At 39.4% G+C, this 15,505-nt stretch overlaps 1 protein-coding gene across 1 annotated transcript in view; it reads right to left on the bottom strand.

Moving 5' to 3' along the window:
- Window positions 1–12,034: 12,034 nt before the first annotated feature.
- tmem120aa (transmembrane protein 120Aa) overlaps window positions 12,035–15,505 on the bottom strand; it is a 29,508-nt gene continuing 26,037 nt past the window's right edge. Inside the window, exons 11-12 of the mRNA XM_028807028.2 lie at window positions 15,041–15,109; window positions 12,035–13,493 (exon numbers count right to left, since the gene is read on the bottom strand). Coding sequence (XP_028662861.1) covers window positions 13,377–13,493; window positions 15,041–15,109 — 186 coding nt within the window. The 3' untranslated portion in view covers window positions 12,035–13,376. The remainder of the gene's footprint in view (window positions 13,494–15,040; window positions 15,110–15,505) is intronic.

Raw genomic sequence — 15,505 nt, 5'->3', positions numbered from 1 at the left:
TTGTAACTGTCATGAATCTTACTGACGGAGGTGTCATCAGTGATACTGCCAAGTTATTTGAATTTGTTGGTGTGTAGAGAAGGCTTCTTTCCATAGTGAGCATCCTTTGTTGAAACTTGGTAAATATGAAATAACATAAAGAGCATAAATCAGAGTGGAGGAGCAAATCTGGGTGACATTAAGGTGGAGTCAAAAAACTGAACCTCACAGATTGAGGTGTAGAGTCTGGTATGTGCAGTTGTCATCCTTTGTAATTGTTCCTTTATTTTAACTTGGCTTTCATCTCCTTTAATAGTATTAAAAAGGGAGGAGGGCATGGCATTGCCAGTCTGCAGTCTTTCATCTGTAGTGCATTACATAAGTGGATTTTTGTTTGTTAGGGGTAAGTTAAGTTGTATGTTTATCGTGATGCTGGTGGGTGGCAACATCTTACAAAATTGGTTGGAGATGCTTTCTCAATGCTCTGTATAAGTAACAATGCCACAATTATTGCTGCTATTTTATGCTTCAAATCATGCCAGCGTAGTTTGCATCTTTTAACTACCGAATTTTTTTTTTTTTTTTTGCCAAGGGCGCCCCAGCTAAAAAGAGCACCAGCAAAGTGACAAATAGCAGTAGAATGGGCTGCAAACAAAGAAACGCAGTCATGAAAGCCACATCTAGGAAGTGATGAAGCTTGTCTGAGATTTTTGCACCCTGCAGTGGAGTTGGCAGTGTCTTGCCAGGCTTGTAAAGAACGGCACATATGGACAGGTGTGAAAGAGAGCTAAAGGGAAGACTGCTATGACCTCCACTTTGGGAGTTGGCAGCATGGTTCTTCAGCTGAGAAGCTGTAGACTAAATTGCCTACTCGCTGAAATGACAACACAGCCAACACGTGGAGTGCCATTAGGGCAGACCAGCTATGCTGTTCCTTAAAAGAACAGGTGGTAGGAGAGCTCCCCTAAGCGTACAGGTTGAGTTGGAGCCTGCTGTCCCTGTCTCCAAACAGGGTGGCCCATGACTTCTTCACACAGACATGACTCTGGACACAAGTTTAAAGCCAACTTGACCAGGAGGTTTCATGATTCTAGACTGAGGAGCAGAGCAGGGACTAACCACCTATGCTAAATATTTTAGCTTACAGTGGCAGTGTAAGCCCAAGACTCGCACACGATAGCAGAGTTGGTCTGATCATAATGTGCAGCACCAGTGTGCCAACTGTGTGGTGATACAAAGGATGACATTACAATGCTCCTCGCTTTTGACTTGCATGGTTAATTCAAAGGAGATGTAAGGTGGATGGATAGTGAGCACCTCACCTTTTGTAGTGACCAAAATTGATTTTAGGAAAAAAATACTGACTGGAAAATGGAACATCACCCACATTGCTATCCAACTGTGGATCAAGGAAATACCCTGCAAATCAATGGTGCTGTCCTTTCACCCACGCATCACCCTGATTTAGAATACAGAAGGAGAGCTTTACATACTTTTACCCTTGGCCTTTTATATTCAAAAAACAAAACTAATACACGATCTGTTAAACCCCCATCTCCAGAAATAACCATGAGGAGCCCAACATCTGCTGTGCTAGTCTCTGTATGGAATTGTCACAGCACACCCTGGGCCACTGATGTCTTCCGTTTTATTTGAAGTTGATGCTCTAAGCCCTTTACTTTTGAGGTAGGTGCGGGAGTTACTGTACTACATGAATTCACATTAGCGTGGTTTGAAAAACACTTTACATTTTAAACAAGGCGCTCAAACAGTTGAATTTGTCACCTTATTTTCTCCTCTGTTTGCCTTTTCCTTCAATGAATTATCAGGCTGCAGCAGATTTGGATATGGGTGAAATGGACAGCGGCACAATGGCTTGGGCAGCCAATCTGAGAAGTGTCCAGCTACAGTCAGGACATTTAGACTTTGGACAGATCTGAGCACTTCAGACACTATGAGGTCCATAAATTGACGCCCCATTCTGGAGCCTTTCTCCTGTTTCGCTGTACTCCTGTGTATACAGCATTTATTAAATTTCTAAACCATTGAGGTCTTTCAGTTCAGCATCCTAAGCAGTTGCTTTTGTGTCATTTATTAGAAACAAAGTGAACAAAAAAACTTACCATTTTCTGTTTACATTTTATATCTGTGGTTGCCATGTCTCATTAATGAGACTGCACTTTTTAAAACGTTAGTCATATGCTGCACTGAACGGAGTGGTGGCTCAGTGGCTAAGGATCTACACTGGTAATCAGAAGGCAGACCCCATATAAAAATGGGAAATGCTAAGGAAGAAGACAAATTATATGCTGCACTAAGCTACGATTAACACTACATATTCTTATAGACTCTGAATCGAATAAATCCTACAGTATATTTTGTGTAAACAGTCCAGCACGTAGTATTGCATATTTTGATGTTTGGGAGCTCTATAGAGTACTGTCTTTGTTGTCCCCTCTGTCATATCATTAGTACTGTATTATTACTGGTGTACAAAATTTTAATATTTATATTAACGATGCATTAATTGTGGTGAGGTTTATGCTACTGATGAATGATGCACTCGCTCTCGGAAGCACGACAAGGTATAAAGTAGCCGTTTCAGTAGCCCAGCTAAGACCTTGGGCCTCATGCATAACGTCGTGCGTAGAACTCACACTATAACATGGCGTAAGCACAAAAGCGGGAATGTGCGTACGCACAGAAAAATTCAGATGCAGGAATCTGTACGTACGCAAACTTCAATGTTCTTCCGCTACATAAATCCCGATCAGCGTGAAAAGTAACGTACGTGCACGCGCCTTCTGTCCCGCCCCAACTCCTCCCAGAATTCTGCCTCTTTGAATATGCAAATCAATATAAATAGCCTTCTGTGAAAAGACAATGGGAAAACGTGCTGCTGCTTTGCCGTGAGGAGACTGTGGAAAATTGTGGGTTCGCTTCCCGGTTCCTCCCTGTGTGGATAGCGCTTTTGAGTACTGAGAAAAGCGCTATATAAATAATTTATTATTATTATTAAAAGCACGGGGGAAAATATAAGAATTTCAGCGAATACCAAGTGGAGGCAAAGGAAAAACGTACTATTTGTTGGTTTAAACAGTGGTATAATCAACAAAATGAAGTTGATCGAGTGACAGAGTGTCGGAGAAACTCGAAAGCTCAAGTTCACAAAGTCGCACAGTGCCCGAAATAAAAAAGAAATCACATATCAAAGTCGCCGTGAAAAGGTGAGTCGTAGCTCACCGTCTGAGTGTCATATGAAAGCTTATTAGGGTGCAGACAAAAAAAATAGGCACACAGTGGGGGAAAAAAGCACGAAATGTCAACTTTAATCTCGAAATTTCCACTTTAATCACGTAGTTTATTTTGCCATTAAAGTAGAACATCATAAACTTCATCTTAAAATCGTTTAATTTACTAGTTTCTCAAATCCCATTGTAAATAAAGTAGCACGTTAAATGCTTTGTTCTGTATTTGATCTTCTATGTGCTCTACATGTGTGAATCACTACCTGCTTCTTAAACTGGCTTTCTTTTTCTCCGACAGGACACATAATCCATTACATTCGTGATATTACAGCTCTCTGAATAATTAAAATACTGAGATGTATACGTGATATCTTTTTCATGATGATAGGAGTTAAAGCATGTTATTAAACATGGGAACACGGTGGCGCAGTGATTGTTCATATCTCACGCAAGATGCTTGCTGCGCCATGCGCAACCTTCGATGAAATAATTTATTACAGAAGTACTGTCTCTTTCAAACGTACTAACCTCCAATTCCTATCCCTACTTTTCTTTCTCCAAATACCCAATCGCCACACAATCAGCTCTGTAATAGACGTGACGCCATCTGTAAGCTTAGAACGCCGATTCTTCAAAACTTTGCAGGAACATAGAATAATTAAACATGTACTACGAAGATATTTCAATCCGTCTATCCTTCCAGTGTCGCGTCAGCACCAGCAATAATACAGCGCAAGGTAGGAACAATCCCAGAACTAGCTAGCGCTGCGGCACAGTGTCCTCACATGTTTAATTATTAACAATACAGATTATTTAAATGAAGTTAAAGTTTTATCTGTATAATATAATCAACATATTTTGCTGCATTTCATCTTAAAAATGATATCGTCATCATATGTAAATACACACTTCATAAAGTGGCGCAGGTTGTGCAATATTATAACTGTAGTGCAAGTTTACAGTGAGGTAATTGTACTTATAAGTACAAACAGTTCTACAAGGAGCACTTGATGGACTCATTGAGTGCGTTTAGAGTTCTTGGGATGAAACGTATTCTAAACCGTGAAGTCCGTACAGGAAAGTCTCTGAAACGTTTTGCCGTGGCTGAGGCAGCGGCTGCTTCATGCTGTATACCGATAATTCTCTTTCCAATCAGCTGCTGCTGTGATTCCCCACTCAGATACAGTGATATAAATACTCCGAGTGGTGCAGTGAGAGTAATATGGAAAAAGATGATCCGCTGTGGCAACCCTTAACGGGAGCAGCTGAAAGAAGAAGCAGATGCAGTGAGAGTAACAACGCTAAAGCAGTTATGGTATTTGGAATACTATGGCTATTCCCTGGCCCATTATACTGCTGCAGGTTAATTACAATCAGATGCATTACACTAATAAACAATATGCAGTTAGTTTCAGTGTATTTATAAAGCCGTGTCAGGAATGTGGCTCTAAGAAAGACCACACAGGAACAGTAGCACTGCTTTGACGCTGGGTGCCCCCAGTCTGCAAAACCGAGTGGAGAAATTGCGTACGCCAAGGTATGAGGTACCGTGGAAATGTGCGTGGCTTTACGCCAAGTTTAGGTTTTATACATCGCAATTTGAGGGTGGAAACGTTCGTACGCAACATTTCTGTGCGTACGCACCGTTTATACATGAGGCCCCTGATGAAGACTGCACTACTGAATCGTATCCATAACCTTGTATATGTGGCAATAACCTTTTTTCCATTTCTGATAATGATTGCTTCTGATGAAGGAAACAATAGAGTTCTAATGTTAGATTTAAGTGTAGCCTTTGACACAATTGACACAACTCTTTTCCGTCACTCCGGCTTAAAAGTTTCATTGGGCATCACTGAGTGCATTTACTTGCACACACAAAACCTGGATAAGATGGGTTAAGACAGAAACCTGTCTTGTTAAGAACCCCCGTTTACATGCGCATGTCAAATTCTCCAAAAACGATTCAACATCATTAAACTGCACCAAAAAAAATAAATAAATAAAAACTTGAGCAACATCAATGGCTGCTGTGAATCCAAAACAAGCATTGAGCCTGTGTCTGCTGAGCAGGGTGAAGAACATTACTTTTAGTAGTAAGTTATATTACTTACAAAAAAGTACCTAAATATGTTATATTGTTACCGATTATAAAATGCAATGCATTGCAAACAGTGCATTTCTTTTTCTTCTTTTGTATGGAAAGCTGCACATTCCTCTGTTCAGCATTTGTTATTAAATCCCAAGTCCATATATGAACCTTTATGGAATGTGAATATCTATGTAAGAAGATGAAAATGAACAGAAATGCAGCCGTGAATAATTTTTTGTGTGTAATAAATGTTTAGTCTTTCATGTGCTGTGCAGTAAATAACATCCAACCCCCGACCTGAGCCCCTGAAGATTCGATGTTGGCTGCTGCGTCACTTGATTGCACAGTTTCAACATCTATTGCAAATATCTGGATTAAAATTAAACTGACACTTTTTTTAATATATTTCTGTTACCAGACTGCGTGCTGCAGTATCCTTTCTGCTTGACTATGTGATTGAGCCCTGCACAGGTGTGGTGTACTGGAACATTTGCTTCTTAACTTATATCCAGTGGTGCTCTGCTAATAATAAGTATTACATTAGGTTACTTGTTGCTTTAAAAAGCAACCCAACTATGCAAACACATACAGTAATCCCTCCTCCATCGCGGGGGTTGCGTTCCAGAGCCACCCGCGAAATAAGAAAATCCGCGAAGTAGAAACCATATGTTTATATGGTTATTTTTATATTGTCATGCTTGGGTCACAGATTTGCGCAGAAACACAGGAGGTTGTAGAGAGACAGGAACGTTATTCAAACACTGCAAACAAACATTTGTCTCTTTTTCAAAAGTTTAAACTGTGCTCCATGACAAGACAGAGATGACAGTTCCGTCTCACAATTAAAAGAATGCAAACATATCTTCCTCTTCAAAGAAGTGCGTGTCAGGAGTACAGAATGTCACATAGATAGAGAAAACAATCTCTAGCAAACAAATCAATAGGGCTGTTTGGCTTTTAAGTATGCGAAGCACCGCGGCACAAAGCTGTTGAAGGCGGCAGCTCACACCCCCTCCGTCAGGAGCAGGGAGAGAGAGAGAGAGAGACAGAGAGAGAGAGACAGAGAGAGAGAGAGAGAGAGAGAGAGACAGAGTTTGTTTTTCAAGCACAAATCAATACGTGCCCTTCCAGCTTTTAAGTATGCGAAGCACTGTGCAGCATGTCGCTTCACGAAGCAGCTGCACAGAAGGTAGCAACGTGAAGATAATCTTTCAGCATTTTTAGACGAGCGTCCGTATCGTCTAGGTGTGCGAACAGCCCCCCTGCTCAATCCCCCTACGTCAGGATCAGAGAAAGTCAGCGCAAGAGAAAGAGAAAAGTAAGCTGGGTAGCTTCTCAGCCATCTGCCAATAGCGTCCCTTGTATGAAATCAACTGGGCAAACCAACTGAGGAAGCATGTACCAGAAATTAAAAGACCCATTGTCCGCAGAAACCCGCGAAAAATCCGCGATGGAGTGAAGCCGCGAAAGGCGAAGCGCGATATAGCGAGGGATTACGCTATTATTTCCTTTTAGTGTGTTATCTCCACCACTGGCCCTGAGATTGTGCTGCTGAGGTTAGCACTTTATGTTCAGCTCATCAGTGTAAATTTAAAGATTTCTGACACATTTAGGTAGATTAATTCAGTGAGGAGAAGGAATAATATGATCACCAGAGCATTCATCTCAGAAGAATTGGCAGTGGGATGCATATGCAAAAGAAGTATGTAAACAGGCAAAACAAGTGCAACAGACATGCACATACTACAAACTCCTTAACTGCAATCCGGTTAGGGGTTAACATGGCCACATAGCTGAGTTACTTGCAGAGCAATCTGAGCGTGTTAACACAGTTTCTCTAACCATTATGTGGGTATGAATAGCATTTCTGAAACATGGTTTTTGTGAAGAGCCAGGTTATTAAAGTGCTTGCAAATACACTCATTATACTAATTTTATCCTAGCTTTACTTGATTGGCATCAAACTTTGATGTTACCTTTCACAACAGTGTGTCTTTTCATACACGATTCAAAACCTACTTTAAAATATTGGAAAATTAGGGCAACTTCTAACTGTGAAGACTACAAGGATGCCAACAAACACATTTTTTGTCTAGTTGGATTGACTGTAGCAATGTGTTCTTGAGTGGCTGTTCAAGTCATTCTATTTGTAGTTTTCTGCTAATTTAAAATGCTGCTGCAAGAGTCCTTCAAAAACCAGAAAGACCAACTACATAACCCCTCTATTGGCATCATTACACTAGCTTTCAGTTACTTCTAAAATCCTTCTTCTAACATAAAAAGCTTTACATGGCTTTTGGCCTTCCTACTTAAAACTACATGTGCAGTATACAGTACATACCACAACCTTTGACTTGAAGATGCTTGCCTTATGAAGTGCTCATTTATGAATAAAACACTGGGTCTTGTATTACAGTCCTATACTGTAAAACTGAGGAACAACTTGCTTACTTGTCTTATCATTTGAATCCCAAAAGAAGACTCAATACTACAGCACACTCTGACATTACAAACTGTTAAGACCCTCCTCTTTTCTTCTTCACATGCTGATGTAACATTCAGTGCCATTGCTATATTTCCAAGCTACACAACATATACAATGAAGGGGGCACTGGAAAGTCTGGGGAATGTGGTGTTCAACAGAATTCACTTTTCTTCTTATTATACTTGTTGGAATGTAATTTTGATATTGCAGAACGGCCAGGAAGAAGGAGTAGCAAGCTAACCTAAATCATAAGAACAGTTTCTTTATTTGAGCAGACAGAGATGCACTGTGGTGTGGTAAAAAGATAGGAGGGGTACTGGTCACTTGTGAGAATGAGGAATGGTGTAAAAGGGAAGCTATATTACAGGTAAAACTACAGTTTAATTGAGACAACGACGTTCTGTCCGTCATCCACTTTATTTTCCCAGGGAGATAAATTAGATCAAGGGTCCCCAACCACCGGTCCGCGACCCACTACCGGGCCGCAGCCATCTGACAGCCGGGCCGCGAGAGAACTGCCGGCAATGGAGACTCACTCAGACTTTTCAGAAAGCTTGGCGGGCGGGGCTTTGCAGCGGTGCAGAGAGAGGAGAGAGACCGAAGTGAGAGTATTACAACAAAGTATTGTTACGGTCCCGACAGTTTCCCCATATGACACGAGTCTATAGAAATCGCGTTACTGCGAAGTACATTCAGCAGATGCTTTCATTACAACGAAGTGACCTTGAAATGCCTGAATGAATCATCCACAGAGCAGTTAGATCTGTGGTCGTAGCTCAGTTGTGTACATTTGCACAACGATCCCCAAACAGAAACATTGTAAAACAATTCTTTCTTCGAACTTTCCTTGTACTGTTTTTTTTTTTTATGTTTTTGTTTTCTGTGGTTTTCAGTGATACCTTTTGCTTATTGCTTGTCAACATTTGAAAAACATCCATTGGAATTTAACTCATTGTCACCCTCCTATAGAAACGGCAGACACGAAGAAAACGATAACAGTGTTAATGTTTGTGATGTGCAATCTGTTGGAATGGCAAATGCAAAGCATATGTCTTTGTTATATGCAAAAAAAGAAGAAAAATCTCAGGTTGCAAACGTATGCGAACTGCTTAATAACTTAATAATAAAAGAAATGTTATGTAAATTGTGTATAAAATTGCCCCCCCCACCCGACCGGTCCATGGAAAAATTTGCATCTAATAAAGTGGTCCTTGCTGTCAAAAAGGTTGGGGACCACTGAATTAGATGATCCTTATTAATGTTTATATTCCTCCCTCTGCAAATGGGGACTCAGCAATGGAAACGATTTACTCTGTCATCAACAGTTTGATAATGATTCATTCTCACCCTATAGTTATAATATGTGGTGACTGTAGTCATGTGACTTTGGAAGGAACTAGGACAAATTTCAGTTTGTGTCTTGTTCCACTCAAGGATATAACAAGCTAGACCCGCTCTATTCAAATGTTAAAGATGCCTTTATGTGCAAACTATTGGCACCTTTAGGCAGATTTGATCACAACCTGATTAACACTAGAATTACCAGAGCCAATGAAAAAACTTGTAAATCTGGCCCACCTTAAATCCCTTTGCACCTTTCCATCGGCGTCTGCTGTCTTCTAAATGTGTCGATAAGGCCAAGCAGCAAGCAGCCTGCTATACCATCCACCCACCACCTCAGAACAAGCAAGAAGTTCTCCCAGTTCCTGCCTTGATTGATTATCTGGGAGTGAGCTACCCAGAATTGCAAGGGGAAATAATTTGATGCGTGTTTTGTGTCTACAACAATCTATGTAAACACATCGTTAAAACAAACGTTTTTCACGTTTTAGTAATAAATGACAAAATGTAGACATGAACTGTATAATGTGTGAACGCTGATGGCCAAAGATCAAATAAACACTTTCACAAAAAGGTGCAAGTACAATACACCTGCTTCCGTGGTGCTGTGGTTAGAACTGCCGATTTATACTCTGGAGGTCGTGAGTTCGAAACCAGCTTCCCAGCAAATTTACCGTTTTGTTCCCCACGTCAGTTCTGGTGCGGGGAGGGTGGGTGTTGTATCGTGATCGCGACCGAGATAATAAAAGTGGGGGGGATAAAAACGCTAACTTTTACAAGTCCTATAAATGTACACCGGCTGTTACAGACACAAATCAAATGTATGTGTTTACTGTATAATATTAACAATAAGAGCAGCTCACTACTGAAAACGGTAAATACAGATGTAATGATTACATATTGCCTGAAGAAGGGGCCTGAGTTGCCTCGAAAGCTTGCATATTATAGTCTTTTTAGTTAGCCAATAAAAGGTGTCATTTTGCTTGGCTTTTCTCTTCATTTATTACTAAAATATGAAAAACGTTTCTGTTTTAACAATGTGCTTACATAGATTATTGTAGAAACAGAACACACATGAAATGCATGTGTTCCAAATAACGATCTATTATTTCCACTCTAAAACTCCAGCACTTCACTCCCAGATAATGAAGGCATGAGCTGGGAGAACTTTGTGCACGTTCTGAGGCAGTGGGGGGATGGAATAGCAGGTTGCTTGCTGCTTGTTTTGATCGGCACATTTACAGGACAAAAGACGCTGACAGAGAGGTTCAAACGGATTTAAGGTGGGCCGGATTTATGAGTTTTTTTGTAGGCTTTGGTAATTCTAGTGTTAATGTTATTCTGCATTACACGTTTGTTATTAGACGACAACCTGTTAACATCTGGATAGTGAAGTGGATCCTGGAGGCTGAAATGGCTCTGAATGCCTGCTTCCAAATGACAGGCTAGGAAAAGAGGTGCAGGACTTGGTTACTGCATCACAGACAATATTAACGTTTGTGTTGACACCATGGTACCCTAAAAGACAGTATGTTGCTTTCTAAACAACAAACCATGTAATATCAAGGAGTTAAAAGGTCTCCTTAATGAGAAAAAGAAATCTGGTGACAAAGAGGCTCTGAAGGATGCACAGCAAGTGCTTAAGAAAATGCTGAGTGAAGGAAAGCAAGCTTACAAAGCTAAAACAGAAAACAAACTCACTCAGAATAACATGATGGATGTCTGGAATAATTGGACTGCAGTAATCCAGGAAGTAGGTGATAGAAGGGAATGTGAACAAAGCTAACATCTTGAACCAATTTAATAGATTTTCCCCATTCACTGCCACCATCTTCCAATGCCCAGTCATGCCACACCATCCCTACTATCAACTGGAATGGCCAGTGACAAGTCCAACTCTGACCATCAGTATGGGCTGTCCATAACTAAAGATCAAGTAAGGAGACAACTGAGGTAGCTACACACACGAAAAGCCATGGGACCAGATGGAGTCAGTCCTCAGGGTCTTAAGACCCGTTCTGACAAACTTTGTGGTGTCCTCTGTCACCTCTTCAGTGTGTCCCTAAGGCTTAAGAAAGTGCTTCTGCTGTGGAAAATGTCCTGTATTTTTTCTGTTCCAAAGAAGGCAAGCACCTCTTCACTTAATTACTAGAGACCAGTGGCACGTACATTGCACATCAAGCTGACCTTTGAAAGGCCGCTCCTGGACTACGAGTCCTCTTGTGGTAGACCACCTGGACCTACTGCAATTTGTATATGAGACAAAGATTGGAGTGGAGAATGCAATTATCTATCTGCTCTACAAGGCTTATTCTCACCTAGACAAAGCTGGCAGCACTGTGAGGATGATGTTTGTTTTATTTCTCCAGTGCCTTCAGTACCATCCAGCTATCCCTGTTGAGAACTAAGCTCAGAGATAAGCAGGTGAATGACCTTATGGTGTTCTGAATAATGGACTATATGTTGGGCAGACAGCAGTCTGCGAGACTCAAGGACGGTTTCTAATATGGGTGTGAGCAGCACAAGGAACAGTCCGGTCTCCTTTTCACTTCACTTTGTACACCTCAGATGATTCTGCATTTATGGAGTGTATTGATAAGGGGGACGAGAAAGAGTATAGGAGTAAGGTGGAGAACTTTGTTTCCTCGTGCAAACAGAATTGTCTGGGTCTTAAGATCAGAAAAACCAAGGAACTTACCAGTTCACATTCAAAATTAAAACTTTTGTTTTACTGGTGTTTCATTTGCTCGGACAGGCTCAACACCTTTCAATACTTAGGTAATTTTTGATATTTAGAAGCATTTTTCTGCATTACAAAAAATAATCTACAAAATGTTTATTTTTGTAACAATACATTCATTTTAAAACATCAACCTGATGTGTTTTGCATTTGTTTCTAAGAAAATAATTCCCTTCAAGATCAGATTTTCAAATTGCAATAATTGAGGCAATGCATTACAAATACTGAAAACGAGTGTTTTACAATCGTTTGCCAGCTTGAATGACCTTGCCTTAACAACATTTAGCTAAACTGTGAACAATAAGAACTTATTTTTAATTTTGCCAAAAGCTGCTTTACCCACAAACTTAAATATTTCTATGCTTCAACTTTTTGGGATATCTTAAAAAATAGGTTGGGTATTTTTTTCAAGTCAAAGTTATTTCTTCTAAAACCTGGTATATATGTATTTGCTATGCAAAACTGTGTTAAAAAATTAAGCATTAACTATAATTTTTTTTTTTTTTTAATATCTTGCCCACTCTGGCATTTTATAATAGAAGCTATGGGGCATGGAGCACCACCGGAAAATAAAAGCCTAAAAACTTATAAGTCCACTTTAAAGTGGCAAAGGTTTTGATATAAGAAAACATACCTTCTGCATTTCTGACACGTTTGTGACAACAAAAGGACTCTGTAAATAATCATTTTATCACATATTCCTGGAAGTTTTTGTCTTAAGGTAAGGATGAGTTTTCTATTGTGTGATAGGAGGAGGAGTTCTCACATAAATATGAAAGCAAATCAAAATAATACCAAGCACGTGGCAGGAAAAGTTTACTATGATTTTGTCTTTCAAGAGGAAGCCACACCCCTGGGGAGTGAAAGGTTACTACAGTGAAACACTAAGGGGAGTACACACAGCTGGTCTTTCTATTTTTTTTTTAATGGATAAATCTCACAATATTGGTGTTTTTTGTCTGAAAATGACACACATAAGATATTTTACTATGCGAGTATAACCTTAAGATGTAGATCAATGCTCGATAACTTCTTTGGCTTGATAAATGGACATATTCGGTTGAGTTTTTGAGCTTTTATTTTCCGGTGGTGCTCTATGCACCATAGGTTCCATTGTAAAACACAAGGACATGCAAGATATTTTTAAAAATGTACATAAAACGCTTAACTTCAGAACAGGGCTGCTCCATTGCATAACAAATGCACATATACCATATTTATGAAGCTTTGCCTTGGAAAAAAATACCTAACTTATCCTTTAATGAATGTTCATATGTTCATATTAGAAATTAGACTATTATGCAAGATGTAAAATTATTGACACTTTGCAGCTTTGATTTAAATAGTTTAATTTGATTCCATCACAGTTTCCTATTCCAATGATAATATTTGTCCATAATTTGCATGAATCACAAGCACAGGTTTCTTCTATGTTAGAAGAACAGTATACAATCTTCAACAATTTTTCTAATCCATGAGTTATGCCATTTTTTAAAGACATTTGGTTCTCTCATGAAGTTTGGTCTGAATCTTCTGGTGAAGCACTCGTAGTGTTGTAAAAAAATTTCCAAGAAAAAGAATCATGTAGGCTAAGCCACACGTTAGAACCTGTATGAAATGAATGTTATATGAGATTAATCGATATAAATATTAACATTACACAGGAGAATAAGGACAGAACACAAATTGAGAACGAATGGAACAAAAGGTCAACATGGCAAAGCATGACACAATAAAATCACATTTTATATTCATCAAATTGTAAATAACACTTTTTCTATTACATCTATTAATAATTTTGCAGTAAATATACTAGGACAAAAAACACTCTTCTGGTAAAGATTTATAATCTATAAACATTTTATTGCAATATCCATTTGATTTTGTACTATTGTGGTGAAGTGTACTAGAGGTAGCAGTGTAGCAATGTTTAGTAAAAACAGTCCTCTCAGGCAAGTAAAAAGGAAGGAAAACAAAAAGATGGATGCTAAAGGAAAGAAAGGAAGAGCAGGATCAGGGCAAAGCCAGTTTTGTAGAATGGAGAAAATAGGTTGGGAAATGGCCCTGGGTGGAGTGAGCAGATGACAATCACGGGTCGGGGTTGTTTCTGCTGAGCACCCAAGATGAAGTGAACAATTACTCTGGGTGACTCCCGCTGAATGCCCAGGGATGGTGGTAGGAGAAGGGAGCAGAGCTCGCATGGTTCCCTGCCAAACGCTTAGGGATGGTGTTGGGAACTTGAGCTACAATGAAGTATGACTGCACTTGCGGGTGGACGTCACTCCTTGCTGAAGAGACTTTACAGAGTAAGCAAAGGTGATGATCCTGTCTATGTTTTAAATTTAATTTTAACCGTTTTAATTTATGTATTGGATTTTTAATCTTCACAAACACTGTTATTATTGGGAATGTTTCTCTACTTATGCATTTATGGGAAAAACTGCACTGCACATTGTGTTTTGGACACAGTTATAATTGTTAAAAACCACTGAGAACTCTTTCACCACCCTTACTGTGTTATGGGTTCTCATTGCCCAGTCCATCCTCGGTTTATGTTTATCAATGTTCTGGATTCAAAAGAAGATAACGCCAGCCACAGGCAACCCAAGCATCACAACTATCCTTGGCATAAAAATGGTCAGTCTTATAGGACAAATGCTGTTATGGCATCAAACTGCAAAAACTTAATTGCTTATTTACATACCTGATGTGAAAAAATGTCAGGATGATGTAATTCAGTTTTTGTTTTAATAAAATATTGTTGTCTGTCTGTCCATTTTCTAACAAGTTTGATCCACACATAACATAACATTCTCAAACCCAATTAAGAGGTGCCATTAGCCAGAGCCCATTCCATCTACACTGGGCACAAGGCAGCAACAATGCAGGAAACAGTCACTGACAAGGTGCCAGTCCATCATAGGGCTCTCTCACACATACACCACCACTCACAAATCACAGAAGGATCCCAAATTAGAAGGGCCAACTTGAAATAAAAAAAAAAAAAAAAAGTGAGCTCCATGGAAATGCGGATAGAAAATTCACATGGAGATGGAAAGAGTGTGCAAAATCCACAAATAACAACAATCAGGAGTGCATGGAGAAACATCTGTTACAAAGTAATTAAAAGGAAAAAAAACCAACTTGTTACTAACCTGCCACTCTTTACATTCTGGAAGCTCAGAAAGTTTAAACAGTGTTAGCCCATTATATAGCTGCCAGAACTGGGAATAAAACAGCAGTCAGGATTTTAAAGTGAAAAACCTTGATGGAATTTGCATTAGTAAAATACTTTAAAATTTAGATGAGCAAAAAGTGTGAACTGTGGTAAAGATTCTGTAACTTTACATCATCATTTTGAAAATATTTCCAAATACAGTATTCTTACCTCTAAAAGGGAAATCAAATGATGAAATACAAAATGTAACACTTTTATTATGTATTGCTTCTCAGGCTGGCAGTTCAGAAAATAAGCAAGAAGCCTAGTCATTTGCAGACCAGACAAAAAGAGAAATGTGCCCTCCTTTTTACCAAACTGATACCAGTTTTACTAAGATAACTGAAATGTCAAGACCTACCCTATACACCCATCCTACTGTTCACTGGTCTGTCTTTTCAGG

Source organism: Erpetoichthys calabaricus, chromosome 8 (genome assembly GCF_900747795.2).
Source record: "Erpetoichthys calabaricus chromosome 8, fErpCal1.3, whole genome shotgun sequence".
Classification (NCBI taxonomy): domain Eukaryota; kingdom Metazoa; phylum Chordata; class Cladistia; order Polypteriformes; family Polypteridae; genus Erpetoichthys; species Erpetoichthys calabaricus.
This window is presented reverse-complemented; position numbering and strand designations above follow the sequence as displayed.